Consider the following 17,592-nt stretch of genomic DNA (forward strand, 5'->3'; position numbering starts at 1 on the left):
TCCGGCAAAGAAGCTTCTAGAACAGCTCCCAGCCCCCTTCTCACCAGCAGCCACTCTCACCCCTCCTAACAGAAGCGGAGGTCGGCTCCGCCAGAGGTCTGGAGGGAGATCGGGGTCACGGTCGGCTCGCGATGAAAGGTCTGAGACCGACTCGATGAAGACAGGGAGGCTCCGACCTGGGACGTGCAGCGGGCTCCCGGATCCCGTTACGAGAAGCCCCCGCCGCTGGGGCCAAGGTCGTCCCGGACCCCCAGGACGCCCCCCCGCCAGCGCACTCACCAGCGCGACGCCACGCAGCAGCCCAGCCGCCGCCCGCTCCATGATTGCTGCAGGGCAAGTGGCGGTGCCAATCACACGAAGTCGCTACTCAGCGCCTCCGGGCCCAGAGCCAGCGCTTAGGGGCGGAGCCAGGGCCTTGCCCCCGCCCCGCCCCCAGCGCACCTCTCTGGCCCCGCCCCCTCGTGCCTACGGAACCCCAAGGGAGCCATACAGGCCCCTCTCCGCCTTTGCCCTGCGCACTGCTCACGCGAGACTTGGACAAGGCAGCGGGGCGGGAAGAGAATCGGAGACACAACAAACATGGCGGCGGCTGCGACGGTGACGAAGACAGCGGCGACGGCGACGGCAGTGGCGTTAAACAAGGCAGTGGGAGTTACTCGGTGCGGTGGTCAGGTGGTAAGTAGCAGGCTTCCGGCTCGGACGGCGGCGAAACAGCTGAGCAGGACAGTTAAGAAGGAGCGGCAGGAGGCGAGAGCCGGGTTCGCGGCGGGCCGGCTGATTGCGCCCGGGACTCAGTCTCAGCGGAGGGTTGGGCGTGGTCGGTCGGTAGGCAGGGTCACGACCCGGGACGCTCCCGGCCAGAGTGCGGAATGTGCGGTCCTTCGGTTCCGGAGCCCCGAGGGAGCGGTGCCTGTGGGCAGGGGCTGGAGACTCCTGGTGAGGGAGCTGCCTCTCGCTCTGACAGGTGGTCGTGTGGGGGTCTCCCCGAGGTTTGCGTTTTCACTGGGTCCCAGATCCTGGGTGTCAGCGAAGGCGCGGGGCTCCTGGGTGCTCCGAATCCTGATGAGGATGCTGCCCAGACGCCAGTCCTGGGCTGCTCCTTGGGAGGACTTTTAAAACTGCTGTTATCTAATGGTCCAGCCTGGGTTAGTTTCTGCTGTTTGTGCACTCTAATTCTGCGGAGATGTGAGGTTTGGGGAGGGCTTTGCGCAAAGACCTATTCAGGTTCATACAGGTTTAAGTCTCTCAGTAAACTGTATAGTGCGGGTAGCCAAGCCTTCTTCTCTAACTGTGAATTTGAATTGAAGTTAAACCCGTTCCAGCTACCACTGACCAACCACGTGGCCCATTTGATGTCCCCTTAACGTGCTGTTCAGAACCCTAATGAGGAGTGACAAGCGGGAGAAGAAAAAAAGTCACTTTAAATTGTGAGATCTAAGGAAATTCAGTCTAGGAGAAACAAAACTTATTTAAAACAAAATTTTAAACATCTGGACTAATAGTTTTAAAATTCCATTTAATTTTAATTGATGACGTGCCTTCAACACAGCTACAGTTTAATATATTGTTGGGAAATCGTTACAGGGAATTGAGATGTTTGGTATTTTTTTTGCCCCTAGGGGTTCAAACTGTTACCCAGAAAACCCTGTGTTGGGGGTTGCGATAGAGAGCATAATAAAGATGAGAATCAAATGTTCCCTTGTTGGGGGTGCCTGGAGGTTTTCTTTTTAGCCCTTTCCCATAAATGTTTCCCTACAAAGCTAGTGCATTATTTTTAGGCAACTATAGTTGTTCAGCACTACTAAGCCTGATCCTCTAAGTGTACAATACTGTGCACAAATACAATTAATAACTTGAATTTAAGAAAGACATTAAGAGTTTGCCAAAAATGAAATCTTAAGAAATCCACGGTAGTGGGGGGGGGGGGCGCATCAAATTAGTGCATGTTATTCTTTGTTGATTCTTTGGTGTTTTTGTTGACCTGAACCTGTTCCTTTGTTCTTTGATTATCTGTTAGATTAGTTTTCTTTTCTGGTAATGGTAGAATTGGCAAAAGTTATTTTCTTAGCTTATTAAACCTGTAGATGCTAATTAACTTTTTCTCATAAAGGTTTTGATTTGTGGTGTGCTTTTCTTTGCAGACCTCTGTATGGCTTTTCAATTTTAGTTGAAATTCCCTCCATGGCCTTTTGGAGTCCCTTGGTGTGTCTCCAGAGTAAATTTCGATTACTCTACTTTTCATCAATGTTGGAGTGGCAAGACAAAGAAGGAACTGATTTGGGGTGAAAAGGTTAGAGTGTGTAGCTCCTGTTTTGGGTATCTTCTAACTTTATATTTTGCTTTTGTGTTATGTTTTCTGATTTCTCAAAGCTTCGTAATGTCCCTTTTTACGTTCAAGGCTTTTTTTTTTTTTTTTTTTTTGACAGTTCTGTAATCAGAGGAAATGTGTTCTAATTGTCTTTGAAGGTCCATGTTAACTCTCTATACTAATCAGTCCTCATTTGTCAGGCTTCTCCATTGATGTGTGTTCTATGGCAGAGTAAATCTTTCAGTGACCATAATTATTGGGCTATAAAAATAAGCACATCTATTGAACTGTAGTCACTTTATTTGTAGAGGCCTACCTAACTGCCAGATTAAGCTATTGTATAAGTAAGTTAATTGCTAAGTATTCTACCTTGTGGTTAGTAACTCCCAAATGGTAGGTGAATAAAATAGATCTTTCTATTTCCTAATCATGTTGTTCTCAAAATTCTCCCATAACTTTTAAAAAAGATAGAGTTTCGGAAGAAGTTAGGTTATAGAGATTCTTCCGGTTCTTCTGTCACTGCTCTTTCATAGTTGGAGCTGTCTTCTAATTCGCATCAGATGCCTGTTTTGTTAGTTCCTGGTTAAGAGGGTGTGTGTGTGTGTGTGTGTGAGCAATTTCTCATTTATAATGTCCGCTGAAGAATTAATATCAGAAGACTTCATACAAATAAATCCTTTATCAGAAACCGAGGAAAGTCGGAATAGTTTTTAGTTAGTGGCATAAAGGTAAAGAGGTTTTCATGTTCTTCTGGGATATCAAAGCTTATTTCTTTTTTTTTTTTTAATATTTTATTTATTTATTCGACAGAGATAGAGACAGCCAGCGAGAGAGGGAACACAAGCAGGGGGAGTGGGAGAGGAAGAAGCAGGCTCATAGCAGAGGAGCCTGATGTGGGGCTCGATCCCATAACGCCGGGATCACGCCCTGAGCCGAAGGCAGGCGCTCAACTGCTGTGCCACCCAGGCGCCCCTCAAAGCTTATTTCTTAAATATTTCTTTACTTCACTAGTGTGGGTAGCACCTGGTTGTTTTGTAAGAACCTTATTTTTGAGCCTTGAATGGATAATGTGGGAGAAACTATTGGTATAAAAATAGTTCAGGTACATTCTACCCAGTTTATACAGACATGTACCTACACCGTGTGGAATCCCACACTAGACCCAGCTTAACTTTAATCAGAGTAATCACAGGGAGGACTCAAAAATTTTGCCATATCATAAGGAATATAATCATACAGTATGGGAATAATTCTTCTCTGGTGGTTATAATTAGATATCATTTAGTAGAAAGAGTGGATCGGGCTAGGAATACACCATCCAAATCTGCAAAAAATTGGAGAACTCAAATATGTTTCTTTTTCTGAAGACATGATCTTACATATTGAAATTTGTGTAAGTTGTTTTTTGGCTAACAAGCTCCAAGATGTTGAATTTGTGGCTCATGGAAAAGATACTGTCAGTAAAAACGTAGTTTGCCAATGTCCTAAAGTAGATTTTTATGGTATGTTTGCAAAGGTTTTTAAATTATCAGTGTCTTAGGGGCATCTTTGGATTTCAGTTAATTTGTGGAGTTCTTAGATTAAACTTTCATTTTTTTTTTTTTAAAGATTTTATTTATTTATTTGACAGAGATAGAGACAGCCAGAGAGAGAGGGAACACAAGCAGGGGGAGTGGGAGAGGAAGAAGCAGGCTCATAGTGGAGGAGCCTGATGTGGGGCTCGATCCCACAACGCGGGGATCACGCCCTGAGCCAAAGGCAGACGCTTAACCGCTGTGCCACCCAGGCGCCCCTTAGATTAAACTTTCAGTCAGAGACTGATGATTACTTTATTAAAGACAGATGTCTTTAAGGAAGATGTCTTGAATATAAAACCTTTATTTTCTTTTGATATTAGGAAGGTTTCTGTAGTTTCACAGTTATTGTTCTTTTTCTATTTACTGTTGCTTAGAAGTAGTGACTTGAGATGGAGAAAGCTGGATTTTGAACCGAAGACTCCATTCACATTGAGGCAAGGGCTTGTCATGGGGTGTGTGTGTGCGCGTGCGTGTGCGCCTGAAAGGTAGAGAGAGAATGGGAGGGTGTGAGAGAGAGAGATGTGACGAAGGTCAAGTGAGCACAAAAAGTGCTTGGGGATGGAATGGCACTTAATTTTTAAGCCATTGCAGAATGTCTGAGGTTGAAAACCATATCAATATATTTAAAACTCTTAATTTAAGAACAGATTTTTTTTTTAAGTTTTTTTTTGTTGTTTTGTTTTTTTAATTTATTTGACAGAGATAGAGACAGCCAGCGAGAGAGGGAACATAAGCAGGGGGAGTGGGAGAGGAAGAAGCAGGCTCCCAGCGGAGGAGCCCGATGTGGGACTCGATCCCGGAACGTCGGGATCACGCCCTGAGCCGAAGGCAGATGCCTAACGACTGTGCTACCCAGGCGCCCCAGAACAGATTTTTTTTTAATATTTACAATGTTATCTTTCCTTTTTTCATTGGCATTCTTTGTTTTGTTTTTTGTTTTTCTTTTTTTGAAGTCCGTCATGCATTATGATTGAAAATCAGCACACAATTTATGGCAGAGAATGCAGTGAAATGTATAATGTGACAATGTGATAATAGCCAAGACTGTCAAAATATGCCAGCCATCCTCTGTAATTAGGCTCATTTGTGTTCTTAAAACTTGAGTTGCATGTATAAAAATACCATTTTCTTCTGCTTACTACTGGCAGTCTCATGCATTTTTCTGTACTGTCACATGTTCTCCTGTAGCAGTGTTAGGCTTTCTGATCAGGAGTTGGTAGGATTTATCTTGCTTATTGAAGCCTATCAAAGTATATTCAGATATTTTCCAGTGGAAACATCTCAGTTTTCATATGAACTGATTAGTAAGAAGTGATTCTAAATTGCAATGTAAATACCAGGATTTCTTTCTTGATTATAACTTTTATAATTAGGACACAAACTATAGGGCCTTACCAATCCTCATATTTTATTTCATTTTTCCTTTTATTTTGGGGGGCCTCTTCCTCTAGTACTATGTTGAGTAGCAGTAGTGATAGCAATCATCCTGGTCTTATCCTTGATTCTAAAGGGAATGCAACTAAATTTTCTCCATTAATTGGTGTAGGTTTTTGGAAGATATCCTTTGTCAGCTTGAGGAAGTTTAAACATGCCAAATTGGAATAAATGATTACTCTGTTATTTTCTTACACCTAGTGTTGCCTTTGGCACTCAGATGTCAGTCTGATTGTTTTTCTTATGTGGGTGGACTTTTTTTCTCTAAGAATTTTTATATTCTCTTTATCTTCTTTGAGGTTTTAAAATTTCAATGTGTCTAAGTGTTGTTTTATTATCATATATTGTTTTGCACGCTGTGATCCTTTTCCAGCTGAAAGGGATCTGTAATTTTGGAAATTTCTTGATTGTTATTTTTTAAAAAAACAATTTCTCTTTGTTTACATTTCTGTTTTTCTGGAACTCATTTTAGAGCTTTATCTGCTGTATTTCTTACCTTTTAATATATATTTTTACATTGTTTCCCACCCGTGTGTGTTTTGTTGTCCTTTCTTTCCCCTTTTATTGAGATACGATGTTATTACAGATTATTGTTGATCTTAATCTTCTACAGGTTATTGTTGATCTTATTCTTAATAATCTGACTGGCTCACTCCCCCCCCCCCCCCACCCAGAGGGCAAATTTTAAAGGACAGATAAACACAATCAACAGTAGTCACAGAACAAAAGTAATACACTGATTAGGAAGCAGAGAGAACCAGTTCAGATAAGCCTGGTAAAATGAGAAAAAGCAACTGAAATTTGTTTAGAAACCAACAATAATCCTTAAGATTAAGAGAGTTGAACCAGGGGTGCCTGGGTGGCTCAGTTGGTTAATCGGCTGCCTTCGGCTCAGGTCATGATCCCACTGGGATCGAGCCCCATGGCAGGCTCCCTGCTCAGTGGGGAGTCTGCTTCTCCTCCTTCTGCCTGCCTGTGCTCTCTCTCTGAGTCAAATAAATAAAATTGTAAAAAAAAAAAAAAAAAAAAAAAAAAAGTTGAACCAGACCAAAGCAAGGGATTTAAAGATGTAGCCTAAAAAAGTAAAATAAGATATGAGTTTGGGAAATTGCAATTTGGGCTATATGGATTACTGAGACGAAGGTAGACCATGTTCATTTCATCGTAACTAAAGAAAGTATATAAAATGATAGCTTACACTGCTCAGTTGATGAGCTGATTGATAGAAAAAGGGAAAAAAACTGAATCTGGGACAGGGCAATGTTTTGACCCAAGGTATAACCATTTTTTGCTGCAAAAATAGCTGAGAACATGCCATATTGCTACAGGTGTTGGGAGCTACTTTACGTATAGATACTTGTGAAACTTAAAACAGCACTGCCAGTTGGTATTATTCCATTTTACAAAATAAGAAACTACAGCTGAGAGAAATTTCTGTTCAGAGTCTTCAAGCTAGTAAGTTAGGCCTAATACCATAATACTCTGTTCATCTAGAGGATAGACTTTCAGTGGCCTCAGCTTTCTAGAAAACAGTGAAAGTGGTAGTAATAGTAATAATACCTTTTAAAAACCCCTAGACATCTTCTAAGAAGGGAGGAAAAGAACTATTCACAAATGTTGCATTAAGAACAATGAAAATTTGCGCACCTGAATATTCTTATTTGGATAAATATGTTTAGAATAAAGAACAAGCTAACTGTGAGGAGAGAGGAAGACAAGAAATACAGAAATTAAATAAATCAGGCTGGGGCCAGTAGACAAGGGAAACCAGAAACAGCCCTGCGTCCTTCATTAGTCCCTGAAATATCACTGCATTGTTGTACAGCACAGCATTCTATAGGAGGCACGTAGGCAAGGGTTAGTCTATATCTAGTAGATTGCTAGTTAAGCTAGTTAAATTAGAAATTTTGGTCTTAAAACATCAGTCAAGCTCCTGTCAGTTGGGAAACATGACATTGGTGGAGCCCTTTCATTTCACATCTTCACAGTTCTTTCTTTGGAAAACAGGCTAAAAAGTACTGAGTGGTCCAGACATTCTCAAAGAAGAAAAATGTAATGGTAGACTTAAATGACTGAGATATTAAGATTTATATTATTAGGATTGGGTGGTATTGGTGTGAGGCTAGACAAAAATAGGTCAGTGGCACATAATAGAGAATCCAGAAATAGTGTCCCATATATATGATCACCTGATTTAGAAAGGTGGTAATAGAGTCTAGTGGGGAAAGGCTGGTCTATGAAATACATGTTGCTAGGACAGTTGGCTCTCTCTTTGGAAAAAAGTATATTTCGACTCTTACCTCACACTGTACATACACAAAGCTCAATTCCAGATAAAAATATGAAAAGTTAAAAAAATAGTAAAGCTTTTAGAAGAAACCGCAGAACATCTTTGAGGAAGATGTTGGCAAGGACACAACTGTAAAGGTAAAGGAAAGAAATGGGTAACTATGACTATGTTAAGAACTTCAGTTTATCGGGTTATCTTTAAGAAAGTGAAAAGGCAACCAAAGAGTGAGAGAAGACACTGAAAATACACATATCTAATAAAGAGCTCATATCCAGAATATTATAAAGAACTCTTACATATTAACTAGAAAAAGACAAAAACCCTATTAAAAATGAGCAAAAGACTTAAACAGATATTTCACTGGGTTTGAAAAGAGAGGGTATCTCTGTGGCTATTTAACATAAAAAGTCTACAACTTCATTAGTTACCAAAGAATAGAAATGAAAACCAGCATGATACCACCAGGCACCCACCGGAATGGCTGAAATGAAAAAGGCAAAAAACACCTGCGTGTTGGCAAGGATATGGAAGAACAGAGTTCCTGTTCATTGCTGGTGGGAGTGTAAATTGGCATAAGCACTTTGAAAAACCTTTTGCGTTGTCTAAAGCTGAATATATGCAAGCCCTGTGACACAGCAATTTCAGAAGTCAGGATAGCGGAGCCCTTGCCACGGCTCTGGGGGACCAGGACTGGAAGGGCCCATCCTGGGATGCTGCGGCGTTCCGTTTCCCAACATGGGTCAGACTGCATGAGTAGTTCACTTTGTGATGACGCACTGAGCTCTACCCTTAGGATTTATGTGCTCTTCTGTGTGTATGCTGTGCTTTGAGAAAAAGTTAAGCCTGTATGTTGAAAAGTGACTAATCTTTAGCTTCAGATTCCATTCTACTGGCTTTTAAAGATGAGGACTTTTTAAGATAGAAATTACTCATTAAATAGTTGGAGTTGAGGGGAAAAAATGAGCAGAAGGCATATTTAAGAAGACCGTATACATTTGCATAAAAATTTTTACTGGGAGAAAAGACCTTTGTCTGCTGGGTGCTAGACTTTCTTATCTTGTTCTTACTAGAAAATTTTTTGGTTATTTGATTTCTGAATTTGGGCCATAAACCTATGTGACACCAGTTCAGTTTGTGGCTACAGAATCTCATGGGAGACTTTCCTCTGCATTAGCATCAGAAGTTTTTTGTTCTCTTTCTTAATTTTCCCCTCATTCTCCGAGTGGGTAGGACGATGCGTGGTAGAAGAGGTGGTTTGGATTTCTAAGGCAGAGGTCAGGAAACTGGCCTATAGGCTAAACCTGGCTCAAGGCCTGCTGCCGTAAAGCTTTATTTTGGAACATAGCCGTACTCAGGTTATTCGCACATTATTTATGGCTGCTTTTAGCTATAGTGACAGAGTTGAGTAGTTGCGACAGAGACCTCATGACCTACAAAACCTAAAATACTGCCTGGCCTTTTTATAGAAAAGGTTTGCCACCCCGGTTCTGTTTGCGAGCCTTTGCTATCTGAAATGATTCACTAGTCATCTGTAGCTATTTCCATTTAAATTAATTAAATACAATAAAAAAATTCAGGTCATTTGTATTAGCAACATTTGAAGTGCTCATCACTATGTGTAGCTAGTAGAACTCTGTTGGACAACGCAGATATGTAACATGTCCATCATCCAGAAAATTCTCTCTGGCCCCGGTTGAGCCTTTTTTTTTTTTTTTTTTTTTTTTTTTTTACTGTCTCCTTCATTTTTCAACTGTTTCCTGCTGCTGTGCTGTTTCTTTCATGTGGACTTATTTTCTCTTTTTTTCAGTCTTTGTAATTTTTTTCCATCCTCCTAAGAATTAGTTTGGTCCCAGTTTATTTAAATATTAATTATATTAAGTTTTCACAATTCTGTCTATGTGTTCTGTAGTTCACCAAGGAAATGATAAGATATTTAATGGCAGGCACTGTGTTCTCTGTTGCTTTGTATAGTGCGTTGCACATAGTAATTTTGTCGCTGTTGTTTTAATACATACTGGATTTCCCTAAATAGTGTGAAATTATTTCAGTTTTTTCCCCCTAGGCATAACAAACCGTAAACTTCAAAAGAAAAAGGAAAAAAAGGATAAAGCAAAGATGGGTGAAAAGAAACCAGAACCTTTGGACTTCGTGAAAGATTTCCAGGAATATCTGACTCAGCAGACTCATCATGTGAACATGATTTCTGGATCAGTTAGTGGGGACAAAGAAGCAGAGGCTCTTCAGGGAGGTAGACTCATCTTAATACTATTAAATAATTCATTTTTCATAAATACATTAATACTTGTGCGTAGTTATCCATACGGTGAAGACCACTATTCACTAATGTGGATCATTCCATTTTTACTTAGAAAGACACAGGGCAATTTGTTTTCCTTTTTAAACATGTCAGATTTTTGTTGAGGGAAGAATGAAACTTCTCAAGGGACTAACATGGTCTGGAGAGGCATTATGGTTTTGTTGGAAGGTTAGGAGTTCTAAATATCCTTCCCATCTTCTAAGTTCTATTAGCTAACAGTAGACACAAGGAACCCAAAGGGGTAGAGACTCAGCTTCACTACACAAAGGATTTGGCCAGTGGGAAATCTGGATTAGACCAGAGACACAATGGGGGTTTCTTTTTCTTCTCTCTTGAAGTGAAGAAAGGGCTGACCATGTTTACTTCTCTAGACAGAGAACCAGAATAGGGAAAGCAGCGACCCACTCGAGCCTGCTCCAGATGGACTTCTGTCTGGTTTGCTTACCACACAGACTAGAATCTGTTCCTGGATGTAGCTCAGTGGTCTACAGACTACAGCCCCTGGGCCCAGTCTGGACTGCGAGTTGTTTTTGTATGACCTGCAAACTAAGAGTGATTTCTACATTTTAAAATGGTTGGGGGAAAAAAAAATAAAAAGAATAGTATCATGTGCAAACTATATGAAATTCAGACTTCAGCATCCATAAAGTTTTATTAAAACATAGCCACACTTGCTTGTTTACATATTTTCAGTCTTTGTATATGTATAACATGTATAACAGTGGAGCTGAGCAGTTGTAGAGAACAGATGGCCCACAAAGCCTAAGGTATTTCGGATCTGATCCTCGTGGGAAAAGTTTCCTGACCCCTGACGTAGATAGTCTGTGGCCTTGTTGTCCAGGGACTAGCAGCAGGGACCAGGCATCACCTGGGAGCTTGTTAGAAGTGTAAATTGTCAGTCCCCACCGCAGGTCTACTGAATCAGAATCTGTTTTCATAAGCTCCCCACGTGATTCATATACACGTGGAATTTTGAGAGTCACTGGCTTGGGAGAGAAATCGAAGATGGGGACACGGAGCCCTGTCCCGCCAGTGCAGTGGCACCGTTGGATACTGAATTTGCACCAACCAGCAAAATCACTTCTCCTCCTGGTGAAGGGGGGAGGAAAGAGTGGAGGAGGGGGTGCGACTTGTTCATACCAGTACTGCTGTTTCCTGGGGATGGAGTAGAAGTGTTTTTCCCAAGAGTGTGGGAATAAAAATGTCCCTCCTGACACTTTAATGTACAGATTCTTGGACTGAGATTCAAGAGACCAGGGTTGTAGTCCCCACTGCTTGCTGGTTTTCCTGATATGAGCACTTGCCCCTTCAGTTTCTTTATAGATACAAAGAAGTAGTCAGGTTAAATTAAAAGCAAAGGGCTAGACAAATCTCTTTTAGCTTTCAAATTCTTACAGTTCTAACATTCAGAGCTATCAGATATAGTATCTTCCTTTATGTACCGAGTTAGAATTTGAAGATCCTAACTGCAGACCAAAATCTAGAATGTGTATAAACCAAATGAAACAGGGCAAAACTCAACATTAATTGCTTTAGATGACAGTAAACTGAGTGAAGATTTGGAGAAATTATCATGAGTGCCAATTATAATACTTGAAGAAGTGACTAGAATCTTAAACATGTATAGCTTTGCCATTACTATTTACTCCCCTCTGTTCTCCAGACCTGTCAAATAAGGATAATACCCTAGTCTCTTCTTCAAAAGCATGTTGAGGACTGATGAAATTTATGTGTCAGTAATTTGAGGTCCCCCTATAAAAGGTTTTGTATGAAATTAACCTCTGTTCAGAAAGTCTGTATTTTCTGAGTTTAGCTCTTGTGCTAACTAAACTATCGATTTATGAAAGATTTTCTACTACTTAAGACTAAAATGCTAAATTGAGTTGATTCTGAGATGCGTCATTTCTTTTGCTACACTTTGTTTCTAGCTGGAACAGATGGTGATCAAAATGGACTCGATCACCCATCTGTTGAAGTTTCCTTGGATGAAAACTCAGGAATGTTAGTAGACGGGTTTGAAAGGACCTTTGATGGGAAGCTCAAGTGTCGGTACTGCAACTATGCCAGCAAAGGAACAGCCCGGCTTATTGAACATATTAGAATCCACACAGGTAATGGCGAAATGGCTGGAGGAGGCATTTCTTTTGGGGCGGGAGAAGGGCCAAGGAAGGCAGGTTGATCTGACCTATAAGTAGTTCTGATAGTTTAAAATTGAAGGTTGATATAAGGTATGAATAAATGGGGAAGTTACTCCATTTGTTCAAAACAATGGCATAGCAACATACAGGAAGTGAGGCCCCTTCTAGAGCTTCCCTGTCCTTAGCCATCTTTCTTCTTGATCCACATAATCTCTCAATATCTGTCTGCTTCTTAGGCTGGGCAGGTTAATGCTGAAGGTAGTGTGAAGTGATAAAATGTTTTTATCTTTATACTTACTAAGTATGTTTCAGTAGCCGACCAGGGACAAGGCTTTTATACAGTTGCAGGCTATACTGCTGATCCTCAGGGCTCACCTTAGCCCTCCCACCTCCTGAGAAGCCCTCCTAGCTACGCCCTGCGCTGGCCTAAGACCTCGTCAGGGGTCCCACCCGTGTGTCCCGTGGGGTCTCATGCTGTGTCTGAGGACAGGGCTCGTGTCAGGGCCATGTTTGTGCCCACAGAGCCTAACAGAGCATCTGACTCATAGTAAGGACTCAGTACTTATTTGTTACGTTAATGACTCCAAATCTCCTATTCCAAACATGTGTTTTACATATTTGTGCCGTTTTCAGCTAACGGCACTGACTACAGTTGTCCCTTTTGGCTACTGAAGAGGAGAGGAGGAAGGTAGAAGTGAAGCACTGGCCAATTTGAAGGGACACTTTACATAATTCGTACTTGGACTGGGAAGCTCATTTCCATTTTGACTTTCTATTTAATAGAAGGACTTTTTAGAAAAGGGTTTTTGTATTTTTTCGCGAGGAAGGGGTATTTGTACGTGTTTGTGTGTGAATATGTATGAAGAAGTGTTCATGTATAGTGTTCATAAACATGTAACTGACATATGTAGGTAATATTATTGTCAGTTTTGCTATTCTTTCCCCAGATGCCAGTTGAAGCCATAACAATTTTTACACTATATTGACTAATAGAAAGTATCTGTATATCTCAAATTGTTGCTGATGAGTTAAGCTTTAACCTGATCAGTTTCTACGTCTAATGAATGGACAAAACATGAATCTTTCCAGAAATTAGCTACTCTTGCAGTTTCTCCCCCATTTTTCTTTTTAAACAGGTGAGAAACCTCATAGATGTCACTTATGTCCATTCGCATCTGCTTACGAGCGCCATCTGGAAGCCCACATGCGTTCCCATACAGGAGAAAAACCATACAAATGCGAATTATGTTCCTTCCGCTGCAGTGATCGAAGTAACCTGTCCCATCATCGAAGGCGCAAGCATAAAATGGTACCAATTAAAGGTACTAGGTCTTCCTTAAGCAGCAAGAAAATGTGGGGAGTTTTACAGAAGAAAACAAGCAATCTGGGCTATAGCAGAAGAGCATTAATTAACTTAAGTCCACCTTCCATGGTGGTTCAGAAGCCAGACTACCTTAACGATTTTACCCATGAAATCCCAAATATCCAGACTGACTCCTATGAAAGTATGGCAAAAACCACATCAACTGGTGGCCTACCACGGGACCCCCAAGAACTCATGGTTGACAACCCTTTGAATCAGCTCTCAACTCTGGCGGGACAGTTGTCTAGTTTGCCACCGGAAAACCCAAACCCTGCATCTCCTGATGTCGTGCCCTGCCCCGACGAGAAGCCTTTCATGATGCAGCAGCCCTCGGCCCAAGCAGTGGTTGCTGCCGTGTCAGCGAGTATTCCTCAGAGCTCCTCTCCCACAAGCCCTGAACCTCGGCCGTCACATAGTCAGAGGAACTATAGTCCGGTGGCAGGTCCGAGCAGTGAACCAAGTGCCCACACGAGTACTCCCAGCATAGGAAACAGCCAGCCGAGCACTCCAGCTCCGACCCTGCCGGTCCAGGACCCGCAGCTTCTGCACCACTGCCAGCACTGTGACATGTACTTTGCCGACAATATCCTTTACACTATTCACATGGGATGTCATGGGTATGAAAATCCTTTTCAGTGTAACATATGTGGTTGCAAATGTAAAAACAAGTATGATTTTGCCTGTCATTTTGCAAGGGGTCAGCATAACCAACACTGATTGAAATAATCACATTATGCTTTACTTGGTTTTACCTTTTTGTGTTTTATAGTTTTGTTTATTGTTTTTTTTCGGGGGGGGGGGTCACTCCTAATAAGGTGTCTGCTAATTCAAAGTCTACATATTTATAGAATATAAGTTTGACAGTGGAAACAAAATTTTTTTTTCTATAAAAATCTGGGCAGGCTCATTTATGTATTAGAGCAGTGAGACAGGTTGGTGTCTATATTTTCCTTTCACTTAGACAGTTGAGAATTGGAGTGCAGTCATAATCCTAACAGGTATTCATTTAAATTTCCCATACTTACGGTCCATAAACATTTCAAAGCTTACTGATACTCTTGGTATTTCAACGTACACATTGCAGGTAGATATTATTTCTGCCATATTTCAACATGGTAGAATTACCGTCTCTTACAAAGTCTGTTAACAGTTTATTTCAGTGTTTAGTAGAGGAATTACTTTTAACCTCGTTCTTTGTCAACGTGCTGTTTCATTCACATTGCTGAATGTTCACAGTACTTTCATTTCACCTGATAATCACAGAGCTATTTAGTGTAGCAGATCCTTCTTTTTTTTTTTTCCCTTAAGGGGAAATGTAGAAGAGGTCATTCTTTTTAAATTCAAGTTATAAAAATATGAGGTAAAAGTTCTAAAAAGAAATGAAACCTAAATTGAAAAATGGGGTTTAATACTAAAGGTACCCGTTTATTCAGTTCCTAGTTTAAATGTGTCAGTTTTCCATTGGATTCTTTTTATTCTGGTTTATTGTAAAAACCACATGAGAATGCTAGAAATATCAGAGGATTATCTATAAAGATGCCTTTTTTTTTTTTTTTAATTTGAACCTTCCATTTAAATTCTTCACTCTGACATTGGTAGTATCAGGTGAGGTTGATAAGTATACTGAGAATCTGTTATTCCTCCTATTCCTTTGATGACCAAAGAGGTACGGTGGGAGTCATCCATCTTATTCCTTGGAAATGCAGTCCTTCAAAAGAAAAAAAAAATCTCTGAAGTTTCCATTTCCTGCCTTCTATCCATTTACTGCGTGTAATTTCCAAGAAGAAGTGGGTATAGAAACACATGGGAAAATAATATGAAGTAATACTTAAAAAAATGAGAATGTGTGTCCAAAACAAATTCTGGTTTTCCCTTCAGAATTGGCCATTTAAAATATTTTCTGTGAATTCAACTTGTAATGCTTATTTGCAGTTCTGCCAGTTTTTCATGGACAGTGACAAAACTAAATGGAGACGGATTGAATCGTCGCCTTAGTAGGAAATGGTACAAAAGTGGGAAAATAGATATAAAATGCATTTAAATATGATATTTAATTTGTTTACAAAAATAAGACTTGCTAAATCTAGAATAATTTTGAATAGGAGGCTATTGTTTTTATATTGTGTGATAACTAGCTTACTCTGAAGAGAGCTTGGTCAAACAATAAAATATATTGTTACTAACTGTTGGTTTCTGTGTACTTTGCAAAAGTTTCATTTGTAATTTGGTTCAAATCTTGAAAGCGTTGCTAATTGGCTTCTTAAAGAGAATACCCTAACTATGAAGCATTTATTAAGCAAAAAGGACCTCCACTCTTCTATAGTAAATAGAAAGGGAAATACCGGCAGTAAGCGTCCACCAAGACCCGCACGTGCCAAGTTACTGGATCTCCTGCCCTCCCTTCCAGATGCTAGAAAGCCATTAAAATGAGTTCTCGTGGTTTAATACCCAGTCGAAACTAACCTCAACAGCATTGTTCAAAGAGCAGCAGGGAGCCTGTCCAAACTATAAATAATTCTCCTCCTTGTCAAACCTGAGGCTTCTGAATCTCCAGTTGTGTTTCTCTTGTTGCTTAAATCACTCATTGCTCAGATTGGCTTGAATGCAACCATTTCCAAATGTGGAACTTGGCTTTTAATGTTTATTTATTGCCAGAAAGAAACAGGTTGCTGTCATTTGGAATCTTTTATAATTATTTTTTCTTCTCACTTTTTTTCTAAACATAAAAGCAATACCCTGAGATAGAAAATGAAAGCTTTCATTAAAGAGAAAGAACCCTCTTGTTAAAACCAGTTTATTAACTCTATATTCTGGGCCAAATAGTGACAAACACTTTTTTTCTGGCAACTAAAGATAGATGTTTTGAAGGTACATTTTAATTTAAACAGAAAATATCTTTTTTTCATAATTATAAAACTAGAATGTATAATTCTAATTTTCCTATGACTTTAAAGAGCACAGTTGGTATTCCAAAGGCGTCAATGCTTGAGAGCTACAATTAATTCTAAATGCACTAAAGTTTTTGAATCAAATCTACCTTATAAACTTTTTTAGTATTGTATTTTTAAAAAGATTTAGGATTTTATTTAAACTTTCTGTGAGTTAAATTTTATACATGGAAAGATGATACTATCTTCCATTAAGTGTTGAATACGTTTCTCCCATTTTATTTTTAATTAAATATTTTATAGAAATGAGCTGCTAGGAAAAGTTGAACATGAATTATTTATAGTACTTTGCTGTTAACAGGCAATGTTCTGAAACTAAATGTATTTTTGTTCAGTGAACATAAGTTTAGATTTTTAAAGTTGGTAGATAATTTATCTCCACTAATATTTTTTTAAGAAACTGTGAAGAGATTAACGGAATAATTTCATTTCAGATTTTACTAATATAGTATGTAGCTACAACTTCTTGAAATTCAAGTAAAGGCTAGACTTTTACTTTGAATATTTTCCAGTGCTATTTCATTTTAGAAATAAGTGTTTGCCATTCATCTGCAGAATTGTTTGACAAAGGGAATATTACTTAAAAAATGTTGAGATAAACCTCATTTTAAGTTCTACAAAAATATTTATCAAGTGGATGTATTATTTAAAAAAAAAATTCCCTGCTAAGGACTTTTTCATTAAATAGTCTTAGAGGGTATATGATTTCTAGAACTTGTTTTTGTCAATTTGTACTTTGATGTAAAGAACATATTTTGTATGCAAAACATAAACCTTGAGTATGGTTGCAAAACACTATATTGTTTAGGGTTCCAGAGAGCAGTTCAATGCTGAAATACCTATAATAGTCTGTAGTTCCTATTGTGAATGAAGCTTTGCTTTTGTAATACATGAATAAAACAAAGTAACACTTTCTATTGATCTCGATTTTCCTTCTTTGAAAACTAGGATCCAATTTTTTAGTAATTTTCCACTGTGGAAACTGTTAATAAATTTAAAAAAAGAGTTTTATGGCTACATTGGTTTGAATCTGTAGAATGCCTTACCCATGAGAAGATTGTTCACGTGAGTTAAAAACAAAACCAGCTCCGTGCATCCACATCTCGTCTTCCTTCCTAGTCTCTGCTTTCCTGAGGATCCATTCAGCAAGACCCCTGTCCCCACCTGCCTGCCTCTGATGCCTAATTATCCATGTCACGTCTGGCCAGTGACTGACT

The 17,592-nt window shown here is 39.7% G+C and overlaps 2 protein-coding genes across 12 annotated transcripts in view; one reads left to right on the forward strand and one right to left on the reverse strand.

Moving 5' to 3' along the window:
• Positions 1 to 570, reverse strand: part of ACADSB (acyl-CoA dehydrogenase short/branched chain) — a 38,871-nt gene extending 38,301 nt beyond the window's left edge. Inside the window, exon 1 of one of the 2 annotated variants that reach the window (XM_026494324.4) lies at positions 280 to 570. In XM_026494324.4, coding sequence (XP_026350109.1) covers positions 280 to 321 — 42 coding nt within the window. In that variant the 5' untranslated portion in view covers positions 322 to 570. The remainder of the gene's footprint in view (positions 1 to 279) is intronic. The other variant, XM_044382228.3, reaches the window with a different exon arrangement.
• Positions 532 to 17,290, forward strand: IKZF5 (IKAROS family zinc finger 5). 10 transcript variants are annotated; one of them, XM_026494326.4, is made up of 5 exons: positions 532 to 675; positions 2,142 to 2,290; positions 9,658 to 9,857; positions 11,855 to 12,037; positions 13,201 to 17,290. In XM_026494326.4, exons 3-5 carry the CDS (start codon positions 9,725 to 9,727, stop codon positions 14,142 to 14,144), a joined length of 1,260 nt encoding a protein of 419 aa, XP_026350111.1. In that variant the 5' UTR covers positions 532 to 675; positions 2,142 to 2,290; positions 9,658 to 9,724; the 3' UTR covers positions 14,145 to 17,290. The 10 variants fall into 10 exon arrangements, with proteins under 10 accessions (XP_026350111.1, XP_026350112.1, XP_048074816.1 ...); XM_026494327.4 differs by having other exon boundaries at positions 541 to 675; positions 9,672 to 9,857; XM_044382230.3 differs by having other exon boundaries at positions 667 to 936.
• The last annotated feature ends 302 nt before the right edge of the window (positions 17,291 to 17,592 follow it).

This window comes from Ursus arctos, unplaced genomic scaffold (assembly GCF_023065955.2).
Source record: "Ursus arctos isolate Adak ecotype North America unplaced genomic scaffold, UrsArc2.0 scaffold_7, whole genome shotgun sequence".
Classification (NCBI taxonomy): Eukaryota; Metazoa; Chordata; class Mammalia; order Carnivora; family Ursidae; genus Ursus; species Ursus arctos.